The sequence below is a fragment of the Heliconius melpomene genome, chromosome 14 (assembly GCF_056956725.1).
Source record: "Heliconius melpomene rosina isolate 202511_hmr_F chromosome 14, ASM5695672v1, whole genome shotgun sequence".
Lineage (NCBI taxonomy): Eukaryota > Metazoa > Arthropoda > Insecta > Lepidoptera > Nymphalidae > Heliconius > Heliconius melpomene.
In genome coordinates this window covers 8,575,483-8,597,445 of record NC_140402.1, presented here as the reverse complement: position 1 = coordinate 8,597,445, position 21,963 = coordinate 8,575,483, and the positions used below count along the sequence as shown (strand labels likewise).

General features: G+C 32.3%; 1 protein-coding gene across 4 annotated transcripts in view; it reads right to left on the bottom strand.

The window, feature by feature from the left end:
- Positions 1–450: 450 nt before the first annotated feature.
- The window catches only part of LOC146532291 (zwei Ig domain protein zig-8-like), a 226,182-nt gene continuing 204,669 nt past the window's right edge, over positions 451–21,963 (bottom strand). For all 4 annotated transcript variants that reach the window (XM_085197251.1, XM_085197252.1, XM_085197249.1 and 1 more), the window contains 7 exons: positions 21,638–21,772; positions 17,199–17,383; positions 15,355–15,471; positions 12,475–12,568; positions 10,098–10,225; positions 7,262–7,430; positions 451–5,785 (listed from right to left, as the gene is read on the bottom strand). In XM_085197251.1, the coding sequence (XP_085053377.1) occupies positions 5,685–5,785; positions 7,262–7,430; positions 10,098–10,225; positions 12,475–12,568; positions 15,355–15,471; positions 17,199–17,383; positions 21,638–21,695 (852 nt within the window). In that variant the 5' untranslated portion in view covers positions 21,696–21,772 and the 3' untranslated portion in view covers positions 451–5,684. The remainder of the gene's footprint in view (positions 5,786–7,261; positions 7,431–10,097; positions 10,226–12,474; positions 12,569–15,354; positions 15,472–17,198; positions 17,384–21,637; positions 21,773–21,963) is intronic.

Genomic DNA, 21,963 nt, shown 5'->3' with positions numbered 1-21,963 from the left:
TACAGAACTAATAGAGTTGAGTTTGAATAATAAACCCTGATGTAACGAGAGCGGGATAACTTTTCACCGCAAACCCTCATATTTGGTATAAGTATATGGATACTGTTTAATTGTATCCGAAATTTAATATTGAATAGTAATTTTAGTTACTTATTTAGATATTATGTAATTTTTTTTTTGTTTTCACATTGTCACCTCCTAGCAGGATAGGCACTAGGACCTAGTGACAAAACACTTCGTCCCTCATGCACTGCTTCGTTTTTGCAAATATTACGTGTTGAGTGGCGGAATTCTAAAAGTTCTGTTGCTGTTACTGTTCACTGAAGGTGCTAACTGAGAATCTAAAAGTTCCATAAGTTCCATTTAAAGTTTTATTTTGTCACACTTTTGAGGAATATTTTTTTAATATAAAAAGAAAACAATAAAAGGTGTACAATAAAACAAAATGCAGACGATCAGTAAATTTATTCTCTTAAATAACATCTTAAACATTATATATTTACAATTTTTATTCAGAATAAAATTAAAACAAATATTAAATTCATCTATACTTACAAATCTTATAATAACTATGTATGTCTGTATGGTTACCTTAAAACCGCATTTTATAGTGTAAGAGCTAACGGCTAAATTTTCATTTTGAATCGACAAACTGTTTTTTTTATATATTTCTATAATTTAATTTATAATTCTCTTAGGTGTATAACTATATAGTACATTAAGATATCGCTTAGCGATATTTTTTAAAATAGGTCTTCTTTATTAACGGAATAACCAACCTCATGGATACATTTTTTATTTAAAAAAAAAACGATTTTGCAAAATACGAGGTCCTTTAAAGTGACAAGTATATAATGCTATCTTTTTTAAACGGTTTTTAGTTACTTAAATTTCAAAGACATGTCTAAATAAATTAACATAAGTAATTGAGGCCAGTCGTGACGAATGTAAACGCAATAAGTTGTAGGTTCAATTCCTACTTGAGGAAATGAAATATTTATATTTGGATTTTGCTGTAGTAACGAGGCAAAGCGTAGCATTGAATGCCGCTATTTAACACTCAATACCTCCAGAATTCCGTGGATTGTGGAAAATCAGGAGTTTTAACATTGAGTACTTAGGTTTCGTCTATCTATGTGCAGGATACAGCGTGAAGCTAAAATAAAAGAAACCACCTCAAATAATATACTATGATAAATGTACCTGTACGACCTTAACCTAGAAAATAAATTAATTACATATAAAAAAATCAATAATTATAAAATGATTACAAATATACATGTATATTTATATATGAATAAATATAGTATAGCTTTGCTCTTAGCTTTTTTAATGAAGGTAAAGTTGCTCGTGACATCGTTTTATACGTTACTTACTTTTTAAATATAAAAATGATTTTTGAATATATGAAGCTGACATGGTTAAAATTTATGTAACAACATAATTTTCTTTTAAATATTTTTAAATTATTATTCTATACTGAGGGTAGAATAATATATTATTTAGGAAACGTATAAAAGTTTGATTGTAACGGGACTCGAAGTCATGATTTTTGGAAACCGTCCAAGCGTTCGGACCATACGTTCTCATCAAGCTACGTCCAAATTCTTACATGCTTGTTACAATTTGTTTATATTATTAGAAAAAAATTACAGGACCTTTTTTTTTGTTCAATAAAATTTTGTTCTTCTTATACATCAATATTAAGGGACCGACAGAATATAGTGCTAAGATACTCCGTTCTCCATTTTAGGGTGATATTGCGTGTTAAGTGGAACTCCAATGCCACAACTTTCACATATACCATCAGACGTTATTAAACTTCTCTTTTCTATTCTACAAAGAATATAACTTCATTTCATTTCTCTTCACATCCAGACGGTTGTAACAAAAAAGTAGAACTAGTTCATATCTATATATGTATATATTCACTGTCTATTACCAACACATTACGAATGGTCGAATAACTTTAACAGAGTGCTAAAACGTTTCTCGAAATACCCTCAAAGAATAATATATACAAAATGTAGGCGTCGGTTCATCCATCCAAAAAAGTTCGCCATTCACTAACCCTTACAATTTGACTAAAAGACCGTGTCAATTTTGGTGATTTTCAAGTATCTTAATCCCAAATGGACTTCGGCTAAGCAATTTGGCTGAGCTCGTGAAAAAGGTACTGGAAATATATTGAAGAGATTATGTAAGACTACCTTTTAAGTACAGCTTTGCTCGATGGTCAAGTGGTAATAAGTATATATATATATATTTGTATGAATTTTTTTTATTAGTTTCACACTGTATCCCGCATACAGCAGGGTAAGCAGAGGGATGCTAGTGTTAAGACACTTCGTTCTAAATTTTCCGCTAAACTTTTCGATGCATTGCGTGTTGGTGGAATACAGTGAGTTCCTTTGTAACTATTAAGTCATAATGTTGAGTCCCGCCACTCAATACGCAATGCCTTCATAATTTGCAGAAAAGTGGGCAACGAAAGACGGAACGGACTTAAGTTAACTTAAGTCTTAAGACTAGATTCTTAGGTACCCTTTGTCTAACTTGCTAAGTGCGGGATAAGTGCGGGAAATATAATCATATAAAAAATATATATATAATATGTTTTAGTTTAGTTCAACAAAATATATATTGTATTGAACAAAATCATTAAATTTTATGAAATAAACTGTTATACGTAACAATTTAATCAATCTGTCGATTCAATTATGAAACGAACTACGTCCATATATACATTTAAATATGCTATCATACTGTAACATAAAATGTAAATAAATTCTAAAATGACGACAAAAATATTAATTACTAACTTTTACGTGCGATTTCGCTTGCGTGGTAAAACAGTTAAGAACAGTTTAAAATAGTTAAGCTGTCGATTTGTCAAAGGAGACCCAACGTTTTTTTGTTGTTGCTTCTCGGACTATAAATAATATTTTCATCCTTTACTTTTTAATAAATACAAATTTTACTTTTATTTTACTTCAAATAAATAAACTTTAAAAGTATTAAATAAACTTATGAGTTTAAATAAATCGACGTAATTCCTTCTCTATAAGTGGACTATCTAACATAACAAAAATATTTTTTCAATTTGAACCGAGTAGTTCCTGAGCTTAGCGTGTTTAGCCAAACTAACTATTCCAATTATAATATTAATGTAGATTTTGGACAATTTAACCTTAGAAAATATAACAGTTTAGTCATGTATATATTTTCATGTTTATACCAATGTCATTTATTCAATAATTCTGTAATTGGGCTTACGAATGTAATATCAGGATGTCAAGTAGGGACTGCTCTAGGCGACGTAGTCGTTCGTGTATTATTTTTATATAATTGGATTATAACATATATGTAATTATGTCTAATTATTTGATTAGTAATAAATTGTTTTTCCCGTAATTCATAAAATATATTAGAACAAATACAATAATTTCTTTTTTTCAATGAAGACTTTAGTAAATTCAAAAAAACAAAACTTTCACTTTCTTATTTACGGCAAATATTTCGTTCCAAAGCTTAAAAAGATAACGTAATAAAAAGAAAAGAGGAAGTTATTGCAAATATACGCCATGTTTTTCAAGTGTAGAATCAAACCTCCTACCATCGCCTAACCAAACTGTGCTATTACATCGTTAATATACGTAAAATATTTATATATGTTTAAAATATTATACAAACATAATTTAGCTTTTCCGTCCAAGTTTATCATGTGCAAGCTTAAATTTTCTGCATTAACGTAATTACATCAGGGACCTGTCTATGACATAATTTTATATTCCCATCATGCTTTAATGGCACGATAGTACGTCATCATTTTAGTTACTTATTTTTTTTATTTTTAGATTCACGCTATATCCCGCATGTAACAGGGTCGGCAGAGGGAGCCTAGTGTTAAAACTCTCCGCTACCCACGATCCGCAGAATTCCGTAAGCATTTCGTGTTGAGCATTGACTCAACCCCGTCCTTTGCCTCGATACCATAGCGCAAAAAATAAAATATTAAATTTTTCATTTCCTCGAGTGGGAACTGAACCCACAGACGACACGCTTACAGTTAGACACTGTGCCACGAAGGCCTCAGTACAAATTGTAAAAGGCATACATTTTTTCAAGAAAGTGATTGAGATTTTATAAGAATAAAGATATTTTCAAAGCAAAAAATATTTAAAATGAATATTTATCTTACGGCCATTTTATATAATAAATGATTTCTTAGAAGATAGGCAGGCATCAAAGAAATAATTATAACGTTTTCATGTTGTTTTAAATAATTAAATGTTGCGTATATATTTTCTTTAAACATATTAAATCCTTAGTTTCTGAATATAAGCGTGTCGGCTGTGTGTTCATTTCCTCCTCGAGGAAATTCTTAAATATTTAATATTTTCATTTCTTCGCCCTGGTAACGAGGCAAAAGAGTGGCGTTGAGGACCGCCAGTCAACAGGCAGCGCTTCCAGAGTTCTGTAGAAAGTTGGGAATGGATGTATTACCAATAGGTTACCTGGTTGCCTTTGCGCTATACACAAACATACGTAACAGATGTGTAAAGAAAAACAAATATTATAATCTAAAGTAAAAACAAATATGTGAAAACACTTAAACACTTTACTTGGTTCATATTATATTAAAAAAAAAACTAATTTACGTATTAATGTCGCAAATATATACACATGGTTCTTAATGATTTGTCATTAATTTACAATTAACGAATTAATGACTAGGTACTATTCTCATTATTCTATTTCAATGATCACATTTTAAATCGTAGCTTTTGTTACAAAAAATGCACTCTTACATTTTTCTTATATAATTAATATTCCTTAATTTAAAACTTGGTTAAACAAATACAAGATTAATTTAAAAATCACATGAAATGTTGTTTACATAGCTGAATTCGAACTCAAACCCCCATTGATAGCAACATTCTGCCAAATATTAACCATTCTGTATACTATGTATACAATTTTTAAATTTATATATATTTTATTATCGCGTGTACAAAGGATAATCTTCGTTTAAGATGGATTGGCTTAGCTTAATCTAAACTGACTTTGACTTCAATCACTAGTACTTAAATTTGAATTAGAATGTTGAATTTCTTATCTTTACGTTTATTATTGATCGATGTTCTTTTATTTTTCTGATGAAACCAGTATGACTGCCATTAAGAAACAATTGTCAGGCTAAAAGCATGATGGTTGTGAGTTCGATTTCCACTCAGGAAAAAGTAGGTATATATTTACTTAAAGAAATTTTTGTTTGAACCGTGGTAGTTTAGCAGTGTCTAGATGTACGAGCTGTTAACGCGACGGTCATGGGTTAGATTCCCAGTCGGTGGAATGATTGTATTTAAATTATTTTCATTTCTCTCCTCAAGTGGAGAAAGCATGGCATTGAGTTTATTATTTATTCTACACGTGAAAAATTAACGTAATAATCAAAAATTGTCCAAAATTTTTAATAGAACTTCCATTTTGACTCGGTTACCAAACAAATATGCGAAGATTACAAAAAATACAACTCTCAAACAAAATTAATTACAAACCATTCAATCAATCAAGATCAAACTAAGCCAATTTATCAAAATATGATTACTCTATACTTTAAACATATAAAACAACGTGTAAACCCATACTGGCGTGTTTCAATATAATATCTTGGTATAGTACTAGCACCCCATCAGAGTGACGATGACGCTGAGGAGAGCAGCGGAGAGTGGGTATTGGAGACGAAGTTGGCCTCCGTGCTGCATTGCCGCTGGATGTTCACCTGTTAGTAAGAAATAATTAATTAATGGCTGATAAAGTCTGTTAAATTTAAATTAAATAAATGACAGTTTCAAGATTTATGGTTTTTTTATTTTATCATATATCGTGGTGCAGCCTCATAGCTCGTGACCTAAACGTGATGGTTGAGAATAAATTATTTTCCTTCTCTCGTGTTTCAACACTAGTGAACCCCTCTATTTATCCTGCTAAAAGCGAGATACAATGTGAAGCTAGAAAAGTTTATATTTTTTTTATTTATATATTTTCAATATTTAGTGGTAAAATAAAAAAGCTAAATAAATTACGATTGTTACATTCTAAAAACCTAAATAATAATTAATTTAAAACTATTAAACCAATTCAATAAATATTTCATTCAGAAGAAAAGTCTGCAAAGTAATTACATCCACATGGTGAACTAAGAGAAAAATTTAATAACGTAAAATGTATGCATATTTAAAGGTTCTTAGCCTAAGCTCCTTTAGACGTACGGTAAGTTTAAAACCCTATTAATTTAAACTGCTCTCTTAAAATCCCTAGCCAATAGTTCGGAGGAAATTAAAAATGTCTTAAAAAAATCTTTCATCAGCAGCATATTAAGTTGAAAATGAGAATATTTTACAATTTTAATTTAAGCTGCTGGAGAAAATTACAAATAAGTCTCCAAGACGCATAATTATTAAACTGTACAATATTGGTGCAATCTGCACCAATATTGTACAGTTCAGCAATATCTGGCTTTTGACTGGATAGTTTTGAGTTTGATTCGTACTAGAGATTAAAGTTACGTTGAAAGACATCCAACAAGACTTGCCTCAAAAATGACAATCTTAGCATCAATTTCTTTCTTATTCATGAAGATAACAAAAACGACTAGATCCTCAAATTCGTACTTCATTTACAAAGAAGCCCAACATAAGATGAGGACTTGATTAAAGCTAGCAATATCAGCCTTGCGATATAAAACCCTGAATAAATTATTTTTATGAGTGTGTATTTCAAGATACAAATTTGGCAACATTTTTGGACCATTCTCTGTGACTCTTGGATATCATCCAGTGATAACAACAGGACACCATTCGTAAAGAGCGTTATGGCTATTTATGTTTTCAATTATCTCTGATATCTTTCAAAGGCTCGGCTAAGTAATTTGATAATACAGACGTATTGTTCATATTGAGATCAATATGTCAAGGCGATAGGCTAGACGATATTAAGTAGGTTTGGATTAAATAATAATAATAATGTATATAGTAGAAATTTAAATAATATTAATAAAAAATATGTCTTTATTTGTTATAAAGATATATTGTCATATAATAAGGTCTTATTAAAAAGAAATTATTAACTTTAAAAATGTTTATATGTAACATAAATGTTTCACGAAAATAAGTAAAGGTATCATTTTTTATAAACTAAAGCATAAAAAAAAGAAGACTAACCACTTCTGTTTTATGCTCCAGTTAAAAAGACTTACCACTTAAAACATGGACGAGAACAGATCTTGGGTTAGCGTTGGCTGGTGCACAAGTGTAGTGACCAGAGTCTGGTGTCCGAGCTTTCTGGACGAGGAGATGAGAGGTCGTCATCTCCCCTTTTTCCGTTATCACCGACACTCCACCTCGAGGAGAATCGTAGTTGATTTCCTTTGAAAATAAATTAATTTGGTTATTTTTATACAGAAGGAAGTAAAAATTAAAATTAAAAAGTGTGTAAAGATAAAAGTGAGCTCAAAGTAAAAAGAAATATTAAACATTTTCGAGCTTCCGAAATCTCCAGCAACTATTAATTAATATATGAAAATGACCGAACCGAATTTTTCTTCCTGTCAGTTACAGGCGTTGTGTTTTTTTCCAATTTCCTCCCATGTATATACAAAGATTAGTTTTACACAAGACTTTCGGATAAGCACAAAATCTGTTGTTGAGTATTTTTTGATATCGAAACAGGGAACGATGCAAATAGCGCTTTTATATCCTCGTTTACTTTCATTTAAATTACGCTTCAGTTAAGATTTTTTGCTTCATTTTTAACAAATTACTTTTATATGTTTAAGATAATTATTTAAAAAATAATACAAGTTCTCCAAATATCCAGAAATAAAGAAAAATAAGCGAAAACTCCAATAATATATCAAGATTCTATTAAAAAATCAATCAACTTTCAACTACAACCTAAATCTCAGAATGTCATCTAAGAAATTCGTAATCGTTTTCGACTAAATTTTATCAGCAGTAGCCTGGAGGATACCACGACATAATATTGACAGATGTCACAAACAAATCCCAAGATCTGTGTTGCCTTCAAGACATGTCAATATATTGGGGCAAGTCTGAATTTCAACTAACAATGTATTCGGGCTTTATTCTATTTTCTGGCAGCTCGATTGCAACTCATTCTGGCAGGGAGTCAAATAAGCCGCGAGTTTCTGAATAAATCCAAAGGAACTTTCTTAGACGGTGTACGCCAAATGTTCAGCATCCTTGATTGCGTAATTCTTAGTTCTTACCTAACAGATGTATGGTTTATGCGATGTAAATTTGCACATGTGGTCCATTTGATAAATCTCCTTAACTTGAGTTGGAATTTTCTTAATGCATGTAGGCGTTGCATAATGCGATGCTCCTTGATTCTTTAAAGAATTCAACCTGTGCATTGCAACTCACAAACTTGGGAATAATGGTTTATGAAATTTCTATTTTGTGAGAGCATCTAATATTTTGCTTGAAAGTTCCATATATTATGTGTCCATGACGGCGTGATAGAACGCACTAGAGACACCAAATTATATAGAAGCAAAATTATGTTTTCAAACATTTTATGGACATTTAAAGGATTTTTGGTTTATTTTCTCTAGTATAAAATAACTTGTATATAATTTTAAAACTGTTGAGAATGCTATATTTATTTTATATTATACTTTGTATTGTCTTAATAATAATTGTAATGATACTGTCGTAATAATAAATATCTTCGTAGCTGGGATTCAAATTCCATTCGGTTTTTTTTAATAATTACAAATTATGTTTTTTTTAACCTGGTTTAGCAGCAGACTGTGTCTACATGTAACCACGGGCAGTAGCCCGTACTTTGCAGTAGCAAAGTGTACAAAACATCAGGTTTTCAAAACATTTTCGTCATTTTTTTAAGCTTCTCGCTTATAGGCACCCCGTTCCTACCATCTTGGGAATACAGTACAGTTCCACCCTTTTAAATCCATCATGCTGTATCAATAAATACATGAATTTTATAATGATGTTCTCTTGGCGATACCAGGGTTACAAGGTTACGTAAGTGGCACACAACTCCCAGGGCTGTATTATCATAATATGCTCTCATAGCCTGCTTCAATTTAAATATATTATGTACGTGATGTATTTGTTCAATATACTATGTTAAATATATTCAAGCTATTTATTTTATAAAACAAAATTGTATAATTATTCAATTGATTATATAAATATTTGTATTAAATGTATGCAAAATTCGGCGGAAAGTGGGGAACTAAGTTCCCTCTGTCTACCTTGCTGTGTGCGGGATACAGCGTGAAGCAACGTGAAATGTATTATTCAATTATTTCAGTTTAAGGCCAGTCGTGGCGCAGGGGCAACTGGCGTGTGTCTGTAAACGCGACAGGTTGTGGGTTCGATCCTCACTCGGGGAGATGATATATTTATTTAAATTTATATTTCCATTTCTTCGATCTAGTGTCGAGGTAAAACGCGGCGTTGAATTGTGCCACTCAACACTCAGTGCCCCTGTGCTGGTCTGGTCGCATTTTGGCACTTTTACTTTTGACATTGGTAATTTTTTATTTGTTTTCTTTTAAATTTTAACTCAAAAATCTTTTTCTGTATGTTCGATGTAAATAAACCTTTGTCTACCCTTATGTATGCTATCGTACAAAGGAATCATATCGTCTGTTCCAGCGACAGGAGATGTTTATACCAGATATACTACGGCATATTGTAGATTTAATGAAATACAGTCCCTTTCAAATTATCTGTTGATAATATTATACAAAACAAAAGCTCAAATGAATTTAAATTATCTAAAATTAACTAAATTGAATCAAAGTGTTCTATTCCTACGCTAAGATGTTTTATTTATTTTATTTTCTGCAGGAAGTGGAAAACGAAGGTATTTCAATGGGAACAGAGTGTCTTAACACTAGATATCTATTTATACGCCTATTTGATATTACTTTATTACCTAATATTTTGTATTTTTTTCTGTAAGTGATAAAATCTTTTGAGAAAATATATGTCTCTAACCGTACATAGGAGGTACAAAATATTTTCAATAACCCTTACCTCTTCATTATGAGTCCAGCGTATAGCAGGTGGTGGTTCCGGCGAGTGCTGCACCACGCATGTCAAGTTGATGGTGCTGCCCATGTTGATGAACAGCTCAGGCCCGCCCAGGATAGTTGTTAAGGGTTCTGTGGTAAATGGAGAGTATGAGAAAAGAGAGAATAACACAGCTAGAAAGGGTTAATAATGATGTATTTGTTGTCTGAATTTGTTGTCTTGGTGAAAGGAGGACGGAGAGATTTATCACTAAAATATGGGCACAAATAAGAAATAAGCAAATATTTATGATTTATTCCCTATAAGTATATTTAGTAAAACTATATTACTTTACTATTATACGCGTATATATGTAATTTAGTAAATAGATTTTTTTTATCAAATTTAATGGTCTTTAAAATGCAGAGGTAACCTGGGAACATAGTGTTAAGACACTTCGTTACCATAACGACAATTGCATCTCCCATTTTCTCGTACGTTGCCATTACATTTATTTTCAGTTAATTTTAAGCCAAAATTATTACAATTAAGCATACTTAAGCGCCATCTGTAGCAAAGTGCTTATGTAATAGCATTCATCTTAATTATACCATTCCAAATTTGTAATAACCGTATTTTTAAGTTAATGTTAGCTTTTTTTAGAAATATATAACGCTAATAATTTAATATGTAACGCGACGGTCGCGAGTTCGACCCCACTCAGGGGAACGAACTATTTACTATTTTGATTTTCTCGCTCTAGTAGCGAGCAAAGCACGGCATTGAGTCCCACCACTCGACATATAATGCCTCGAGAATTCGGGGGAAATGAGGAACAGGAGAATATTAACACTAGGTTCCCATGTTCCCTTGGCCTACCCTGCTACATGTGGGCATTAAGCTAAAAAAACCTATACTGATCATTTTAATCACATTATCAAAAAAAGCTACAATAATATTTCGAATTGGGAAATAGATAATCGCAAAACGAACTTCGTATTGAAGTAATTTAAAAACCAGATGAAATTCAATTCATTAACGCGGCTGAAATGGAAATTTTAATCACGATATTTCTTTGGGAATGCAATTTTTAATTAAAAACAATTTTATTATCCTACCGGTCTCAATAACTGTTAAAATAATATCTCGATATGGGTTATTCCTATAAAGTATGTAAATGCGCGAGTAATTTTCATTAGTTCTGTTCTTTTTTTATATATTTTTTAAAAAATATTTTCTTTTTCAGGTTCAAGCTTTATGAGAAAAAAGGCAATGGTTCTAGGACTAAGCAACTTCATTCTCTGCTTTCCACAAGAATTTGAATTTTCGGTGTTAAATAGTAGAACTAAAACCGTTTTGTCTTTCAACTAGAATGAAATAATTCATAACAATTAATAATAATTTAAACGACTTTCATTTTCTAGTATTAAAGCTAAGGCTGACATTAAATTCCATATCTCTCATCCAACGTCTCGGAAATTTTATGGAAAGTGGAGAACGGAGTATCTTAGCACTAGGTCTTACTATACTATAGGGATATATTTCAAAGATAAATAATATACAATTAAACATTAATATAAATACATTATAATACTGCCTATTCAAAATAAAATATGAAATATCCTTTATCTCTTAAGCCAGCAAAAGTAAGTCACTTATAATAATCCTTTCATTGGAGCTATCATGAAAGGGTTCCCATTCATTTAGGATTCGGGGATAAAACGTAAGAACAAATAAATTAGTTCCCCAAAATCAGGTAGAAAGTCGAAAGTTAAATCAATTGAATGCTTAACCTAAAGGAATTGCTTTGTAAGTAGCTATAATTGGGGTAACAATTGGTGTACTTAAAGTGATAAATAATGATGTTATCGCCGAAATGTTGGACTGTTTGAATGGTTTGTGGCTTATCGTGTATAATACGACAACCGTGCCCAAATGAGGACACCTAAAAAGTTTTTTTAGTACTTCTGTTTTTTTATTTCTGCTGTGATATTTAATGGTTAGAGCATACTGACGTATTATTAGCCCAAAAGGAAAAACGAATACTAAATAGTAATTTTGTAGTATATTTTCGGAAGCTGCCAAAGTGAATAAATTTTATTGTTATATGTTTTCTTTACATTGACTAGTTTTCTAACAAATGATATATAATAAGTAAAATATAATTTTAGCGGAAAAGTTCAGTATTATTTACAAAAAGAAAGGACAGAAAAGAAGGTAGAGAGTAGGTTTACAATGGCGCCCCCATTTGGGGACATTGGGAACATCAAAGGTAAATTATTCGTATTTGTCAACAGATCAGAAAAAATCATAATTTTTTAAACTAACATTGAACCTACAGCTATCATACATGCATCCAATCCACTAAAACCTAGATAACCCAAACCCATACATCACTTACCAACAACTGATAGATACATCCGATGTCCGATAGGCGGTGTGGTACCAACTTGGCACTCATAGATACCGGAGTCACGGCGTTGCGGGAATCTTATCTGTGGATTTTATGTTTATTAATGGTCAGTTAGAAATTGGCTAGGTTTAGATAGTAAATAACTTAGGCGTTGTAAAATCCTGGGTTTCGGCCAAAAGCCGTGTACGTGAAACGATTTGTGATCTTCTGTTAACAAGTGCTGGTGGTGCTTTCTTGCTTGGATGGTTTGCGAGTTTGGTGGCTTTTGGGTGGGTTTATTGAATAGAAAATATAGGTTACTATGTTAGAATGACATTCGTGATAGTTCTTCTTAGGTTTAATGGTAGCCTTGATGTCTACTTCTTCGTGGTATAAGTGGGAGGCGTTTGTGTTTTTTATATTAATTTTTGAATAAGTTATAAGGAAAGTCTTTGAGCAGAGGGACAAGTTAGCAATTGTAAACGTTACAGGTTGTGGGTTCCATTCTCACCCGAGTAAATGAAATATTTGCTATTTTCATTTCTTCGCTGTATCCCTCACTCAGAAAGGTAGGCAAGGGGAAGCTGAGAACTTAATGTTAAAAAACTCCGTTCCCGTCAAGACACTCCCATGCCCACTTTTCATCACTGACGTAACTTAACGCTGCGATTGCCTCGTTACAAGAGCGAGAGAAATTAAATTATAAAATATTGTTTCCGTGCACCACGACTGGCTTCAATTATATTTACATATTTTTTATTTATCTGAAAATCAACCCACAACCATGTAGGTTAAACAGATTATAAGGACAGGGAAATTATGTCAATCTGGCTCTTGATGGAAGGGAGCTCGAATGAAATATTGTTAATGCAAATAATTCATATAATACAAAGAATCTCTTTCCGAATAATTTAGAAACATATAGACCATTTGTGTTTTTATTTTGTTAGCCACTTCTGATTTCTAACAATATATTATAAAAAGTTAATTAGTTAACAAATATATAATACAGTAGTACATTAAATAAAAGATTATTACGGTACTTGCTTCGAAAACAAATAAAATGGCTCTCGAATAGAATATTAATAGAAATGAAATAATAATAAGTACTTATTAGTACTTGAGCTATTATTGTGTTTTAATTATAATTTTCTATTCAATCCATTGATTATCATATCTCAAAATGTAAACTTGAAACGAGAGCCAAGTTCAATATTGAATAATGCGGATCTCCAGAATTTATGGGCAAAAGAATGGAGAACTCCATACATGCGAGGAAATGAAAATAGTTCATTATCCCGAGTGGGAGCCACAACTTTCGCGGTTTAAATATTTTTTAGCTTCTTGCTGTATCCCGTACATAACTGCAGGGAGATCATGAAAATCTAATATAAGATAGACTGTTGTCCCCATTAAGATATTCCGTTGTTCATTTTCCGCCGAATCATGGAGGCATTGCGTGTTAAGTGGCGGAACACAACACCGCGCTCTGCCTCGTTACCAAAAAATATAAATGTATACTCGTATATAAATTTAAGTTTCAATATATAATATTATATAACATTCAAAACAATAAAAGTTAGTCAAATCTATTCCAACAAACATTCATGGCTGCCATTCAAAATCAAGAATTTAGTTTTCAAGCAACAAGCGACTAATTTGAGTGGAGTTACTAAGAATGAAATTTAACTATCCGAGCGGTCTGCCCGAAGTTAGATAGTTCACGTAACTCCGGCTTCCTATCATTTCCAATTTATATTATATAATCGGATGACAGCCTGACTGATGGGGGTTCCGTTCGGGGGTTCGGGGGTTTCCTGCTTAGGGAAATAGAATAGGTAATCATCTTTTTATTTTTGAGGTAGTATTGGCAGTTTTTAATTGTAGACGCGGTGGTGGATTTTAGGCCTATTCGGGAGAATGAAAAATTAACTGAAAAAAACAATAATTGTAGTTTTCGACGTTGTTTTATAACAGCATATAGAAAATATTTCAAAATAGAAAGAATGTCATTTTAAAATTTTCTTTATTCTTTTTAGATCTTAGGTCAAATAGGAGAGCGATTTGCTCACCAAGTGTTATAAGTTAAAGTTCATTATGCTGGCTGTTGTGAGTCCCGTTTTTAAATTATTTTTTTTTTTTTTTTAACATTATATATGCTTAAAGTTTTCAATTCTTTCTTTTAATTTAACGCTCTTGTCTTTAGATAACGTTGAACTAGGAACTTATTTTTTAATGTGCTCCAAGGACCAAAACTGGGTATTTGATATTAATTTTAACTTAATACCTCCACGCGTACTGACAGACTGACAACAAACTACAGTAAGTTTTTTTTTTACCTACGGAACCCCAATACAACATATTGTAGCAGTGCAGATATTACGAAACTGTACACCGTTTATCTCAGCGTCATCTAGACGTGCTGAGCCAATTTTTGGGATGCTGCAGCCAAAAGGTGAAAAAGGTGTTCCAGCATTATATTCGTATAGAACTAGGCTGTCAAAACAAGTATTGTACACTATACAGTGTTTGCGGATGGTGGTTTTAGAGTTTGTAAAAAAATACCCTTTTTTCTTTGTTCAAAAAGTTTTTCGTTTTATTCGGCTGTCACATTGTCATGTGGACGATAAATATGCGTTATATAGGGGAACTGAGCCCTATGAATGTATTGGCGAAATCAATATAGGTTAAGGCCATCGTGGCGTAGTGACACAACCTGTGACTGTCAATACGACGGTGTTGGGTTCGATTCCCACTCAGGTCATTGAGTTCTTTTCACATCTTTGCTTATTGGTCTAAAAAGGAATCGAATTCACAACTTGCACGTATAATATATCCAGAAATAAAAATACCATACGCAGAAGGCACCATATAATTATATAAACATACCTTTAATATCCAGTCTTCGGTGTGAGGATTGTGTACGCTGATGAACCTCTGGTCTGAAGTGTATGTCATTCGTCCTGACGTCAACAGATGAATGTCTCGATGCCTGATCCATGATACCTGGTGGGAAATTTAATTAAATAATATATATAAAATTAATGTGAAAATGTGTGTGAGTATGTGACATTGGCGTCGTGTACTGTGTCTGGCTGTCATGGCGCTAGGGCCCCCTAGGGTATGACGCGTCTATTATGGGTTCGATTCCCAATCAGGGGAATGAATTATTATTTATTAATATTTACATTTCATCCAGCACCGAGGCAAAATAGCGGCGTTGAATTACGCCACTTAAAACGCATTCCCCCTGCCTAGGCTAGATATACGCGGGATACACTGCATCGTAACCGTTTCACATTATTTAAATTCTAGCGCTCTAACATTTTATAAGAGACATTGGTTCAAATCCCGCTGCGTTTAAATACTTATACGTTTTCTTAAATAATAGTAGGTTTCTTTTAGAAAATTAAAATCTTTAAAAACATGCTAACAAAAAAGAAATTCGGAAAACATATTCAATGTATCTATAAATTTAAAATACCCGTTTTAACGTAGCGTAATCCGGTTAAAGAAGAAAGAGTATTGAATAGGATTTGCAACTTTATTGCACAATTTTCAATATAAAATACTTTTATTATATTTGAGGCATCGTGGTAGGCTCAGCGTCGGACTAAAATGCGATGGTTGTGTGTTCGATTTCCAATCGAGACAATGAATTATTTGCATATCCTGGCTTTGAGGCGATTCATTAAATATTACCATTAAACACACATTGTTGCGTGAGGAAAGGCGTGTTTTATATTTTTTTTCCCTGTGCCTACCCTTCTATATATACATACAGCGTGAAGCTGATTTAATAAATCTCTTCAATAAAATTAACCTTTAGAAATCATTGTAACAAAAAAAAAAGAAAATAAAACGTGGAATTTATATTCAAGGTGTCAATAAACCCGTTAATACGTAACGTAATCCGATTTAAGATAAAAAGTACCAAATAGGATGTGCGACCTCATACCACAATTTTCAATATAAAATTATATGCTTTTATCATTTAAAAACTGCTTTGATATGTAAATTTCAATAGAATTTAATTATTATATGATTTTAATATATATCTGTTTGTCCGTCTTTCAAGACCATCTGCACATCGCGTGGAGGTAACAAACTGAAGTAAATATCAAATATTCTACGAACCTTGAAGAAATAACACATTCTTTTATCGATATTTAACTCCCACAAAGTACGAAGCTTACTTCGTGATAAGTTAAAAAAAATATCGAAAGATATTTGGGTTGCTAGAAATGAAAGAAGCAGATCTCGAATTTTCTTCATATTAATGAGATTTCTTGTAAAAGTAGATTATCTTAGAAATATTACCGGTATTTTGTGTAAGGCTGACGGCCAAATAATAATATAATTACTTTTCGTTATTTCGGTCTAGAAAACGACTAGATGCCTACATCTAAGATGAATTATTTTCGTTTTATTATTTTTCATTTTCATTCCCTCTCTAGTAAAAAGATTATGCGAGTCGTTAACTTCTGCTGATACCTTGCTATATACGGGATCCCGCAACCTGTCTTGCCTCGACCACCACCTCGACCAGAGGAAACATATGAAAATAAAATTTAAAAAAATATTTCCCCATTAGGGAAGTGGGGATCAAACCCATAACCAGTCGATTTTAAAGTCGCATTTTGTTCCTCTGCGCTACGACTGGCCTCATTATATTAATCCTATCCTTATTTTAATAGTCTCTTAAGAAATCCAATTACCGAAACTTTACTCACCGTCCTATTCCCAAGATCGTGGACCCTGCAGTTCAGCTGCGCAGTCTTTCCAACCAGCGCTGTAACGTTCCTAGAGTATTGTAAATCGAAGTGTGGCCCTCGCTGTGTCAGACCAAGGTCTACATCAGTGTACTCCAACTCTTGGACGCCGTCGGAGCTTAGACCATTTGTGTTGTCTGTGCAACCTGAGGATGATTTTAGATTTTAAAAATTATATTATGCTATTTTATTTATCTTATAATATTTATATATAATATCAGTCTGGTTTAAGGGCAGCTTATAGCTTGTGAATTCGATTCCAACTAGAGAAAGTGAAATATTTTCTATTTTAATTTCTTCGTTCTGGGGTCGAAGCAAACCGTTGCGTTGAATTCTGCCTCTCAACACGCAATGCTTTCGGAATTATTTGAAACTCAGAAATAAAAGAGCCTTATTACAAACTGAGTGTCTTAACACAATTTTCCCAGGTTTCCCTGCTATGTGCGGGATACAGCGTGAAGTTAAAAAAAGCGGCGGTTAGAGGCGGTCGTGGTGTAACGGGACGTGTTACTGTTAACGCGACAGTCATGAGTTATACTTTTATGGTAATGTTCCGTCAAGAGTGGGGTCTATAAGTATCTCCATATTTTGTTTACGTTATAATTATAAGTATTTTTTAGTAGCTAGCAGAGGAAACCTAGAGTAAAGACACTCCGTTCTCCGTTTTCTAGAGATAATGCATGTTAAGTGGCGGAAAGTGGAAATATTATTTTTTTCATTTCCTCGAGTGAGAATCGAATCCAAAACCTTTCACACATAAAAACTACATACTTTTGAATAAATATGTACCCACTATAATTTAAGTAGAACTACAAAGAAGCTTTACAGACGAGAAATCGCTGCCAACAGCGTAACCATTCAAAATTAAACCCCAAACAAAAACAGAAGTAGAGAGCAAAATGCATCTAGTTTTAATCAGACCTCGCTGTTTTATTCACTATCTAAATATAGTCAGTATTGGAATAATTTTCATTGTTTTAATTAATATTCTATTGTACTGTGGTGTGTTCTTAGAATTAATCAGAATATCGAATAGAATAAAATTTTCCAATAGTTACCAGTTTCTTTGGAAATAAAAGAAAAGGTCTTAATAAATACCAGATATTTTTAAAGCGCGGTTAAGCTCCGCTACTGAGCACGCAACGATCTGGATTCGCATGAAAAGCGGAGAATTGAGCGTTTCCCTGACTACTCCTATGCGGGATTAAGTATGCGAAAGGTATGAAAATAAATGGAAATGGAATGTTTAATATTTTTATTTCTTTACTCTGGCATCGAGGTAAAGCGCGGCGTTAACTTCCGCCAATCAACACGCATTGCCTCCAGAATTCGGCAAAAAGTGGGGAGTGGAGTGCCTTAACACTAGGCTCTCTGCCTACCCTGATGCAGAATATATATGAAAGTGGAAAAAAAAATATTGTACCTACTCATTATTGTATACCTACGAGTATGGACAAACACATTAATTTTTTCTACGTTAGTACTCAACGAAGTCCTTCAAACTGTAACATAACAAGCTTAACAAGCTTTTACGTTATTTTTTGTACTAAATTTGTTTATTTTTCTACGTACCCTACGGTCAAGTAGCCATGTACAATTGGTTTGTACGGCCGACGATACTTATAAAAAAGTAATTGTTATATTAGAGTTCCTACTAGAAATAATTATTCTTTTATATATGTTTAATACCAGCGACCTGAATGCGGCTTTGAGTTTCGAAACTACGCAACGTAGTGTGTTGAAATCCGTCGAAAAGCGGAAAACGGAGAACTAACAAGAGAATTGACAAATCCAACTACGCATCATCAAGGGAACAAAAAAACGGACTTACAATACGTACGCACGCGCTAATACACACCTTCCTTTCGGGATTCGCAGCAGTTGGTTAAAAATTATAGAATTATCAATATTTTCATCACAATATTTCAGCAAGCCAATCGCTTGGGAAACATTTAATAAAAATCAATGATACATAGCATTTATTAAGCATCTTCACGAAAATAACAAATGAACTCATCCAACTATAAACTAGGATAATAAATTATATTGATATTAAAGAGTGACTTTTGTGTCCGCACTATATTATGGCCGTTTGGGGGTATATTGTGCCCTTGATTCATGGGAGAGTATAATGGGGATGATAACCATCCGGTTAGATATGTATTGTTGATATTTGTTCTACAAACTTGGCTTCCTGTTATCCTTATCCTTATAATTCATAAGGGCTGGAACGTTTGTATGTACTGTTTTAGATAGAAAAAACGTAGTGATTTGGTTATTTCGGCATTGAGTTCATTCATTTCAAAAGTTGATCGGTGTGAAATATGAGTGTTTTAACACAGGGTTCCATAGGTTCCCTTTAGATTGTATTAATACAAAAAAGTAACTATATGTAAAATGTTATAAAATAGTGTAATTATAATAAATATTAAGTTATCAGAATCTGGAGTCTTTAAAGAATTAAATATCTGGTGATAATAATGTCTAGTTATAAGTTTCAGTAGTTGATAAGAACAAAATACAATTAAAGTTGATAACTTTTGAAACATAGAACCAAAGGACGTGTCTGTAGCGTTTAGTTAAAATATAAAAAAAAGAACACCCAAGGTTCCCACTTCTTACCTAGCAATGTGAAGTATAGAGCGTGAAGCTACAAAAAATAAAAGAACAAAACAAACCAACTAAGCAACAAATAGAATTATTTTATCATACATATGTTTACCCCTTTTCAACATAATTATATTTACAAAAGAACGGGTGAACGAACCGCCATTTAATGTAGACGAGATAAGCTAGACAGTCGTAACTCTAGAAAGTGAATTATAAAACATATTATAAAACTGAGATTACTTGGAGGTTTCTTTTAGATAACGACTTAAATTATACATTTATTATTGTAAAATTTTTGTAAAACCGACCGACCGAGGCCAAAAAATTATGATTTATTTTATGAACGTTAGATCAATTTTTGTAAGTTATACCAAAATTTGAACCCACCATTCCTTTTCTAACTACGCTAGAGCAGCGCTATAGCAAATCTTATCTATAAAGGGCTTGTGAAGCCCTTTTTGCTTCCTAGCAAACATTCCTTAAGGGCAAATAAGGAAAACAAAGATATTTCTTTTTCTTATAACATCGATATTATCGTTTATCTAACTTTCGTACGTAACTTTGCATGTAGGCATGGAAAATTTTCCTCCTGCTTTAGATATTGCGTTTAAGTTTACGCAATTTAACGTTGCAGTATGTCTAGACTTAAACTAGACATACATTGTAAAAAATGTATACTTATTTGTGATTTCGAGATATCTCTCAACTATGCTAGATTTTTTATTACTAGCGCGATATACGCGAAAGCATGTCAAGCCAAGTTAAAAAAAACTTTTGAAGCGCTCTTTACAATACGAAAACTATCAAAAACAATAAATAAATAATTAATTTTTCTTAAACGGTTATTGATATAAGGTTTAAAGTCCGGTATTATTATGACCACTTGACCAAAAAAAACCAAGCCAATGACCTTGATGACCTAGAAATTTAATTTTTAGTACCAAAGTAAACTATTATATATATATACACAAGATAAAATCATTCTAATCACCCTTGGCATCTATATAATAAACAGATATTTCTATAGTTTTAGCTGGTAAAGTTGAGTACGACGCGTCATTCATTATTGAACTTGGCTCTCATTTTGCAATTTTCGTTTTGATCGGATTTTCTTATAATACAATAAGGATAATTTAGCTCAAGAACAATCTCCGAAATGATACTTAATTCAATCTCTTGATTAAAGTGGTCACGAATGTAATCCAGCTTTAACGGTTTAAAAGATATCATTTTGGGTGAAAATTCCCTCTCAGAATTTGTTTCTAAGCACAGCTTTACAATAAGTATAGGAATAAACCTAAAATAAGACTATTTTTCTTTGTTTATTTTATTATTAAATACTTCCTGTAACAGTTTTTTTCTCGAGAAAAAGAATTGTTTTCTTGAAGAAAATCTTATTGAATACAATAGAATGCTATCGCGATATTGTAAGAGTTTTTGTTAATAGAAAGAATAAAGATTTTTCAGTGTAAATTATAAATTTAAGTATATACTTAACGTAAAAAAATATATTTATACCTCATGCTGCCTCTCTTACAACTCTTCTCTCATAAATATATTTTGCTAACTTAGACATATTTATATCCAGATTTGTAAAATTTAAGAGAGTTAGCAGCTATTATAACTATACTATTTTACAATATATTATCTTTTTATACCTAAAAATATGTTCTTTTCTTCTTTTTTTCAAGCTTCACGATATATCCCACTCCCACCAGGATAGGCAGAGAAATCACTCACCTCACTCACCTAAATACATAAAAAACATATATTCATTAGATCTAACTCACCTGTAAGGCTCACGAGGGCGAGCGCACCGAAAGCGCTGAATAGAAAAGCTATAGTCATGGCTAGAGTACGGGCCCGTACATAATCCCACTTTAACACTTCACTTCACTTCGGTGTTGCGGACTTCTGCAGTGTGTCTGCAAACAAAAAATACACTTTAACACTTGGGAATTAGGCTTCTATTGGGGTTGTTGTAATGGGGTGAATGCAAAAGTGTTTTTTAGTTGCATATATTATGATCTCGTTTTTCATAAGGCGCAGTAGCGCAGTGGTACAGCGTTTGGGTATCAACGCAATAGTAGTCGATTCCATTCCTAGTGTTGGAAAT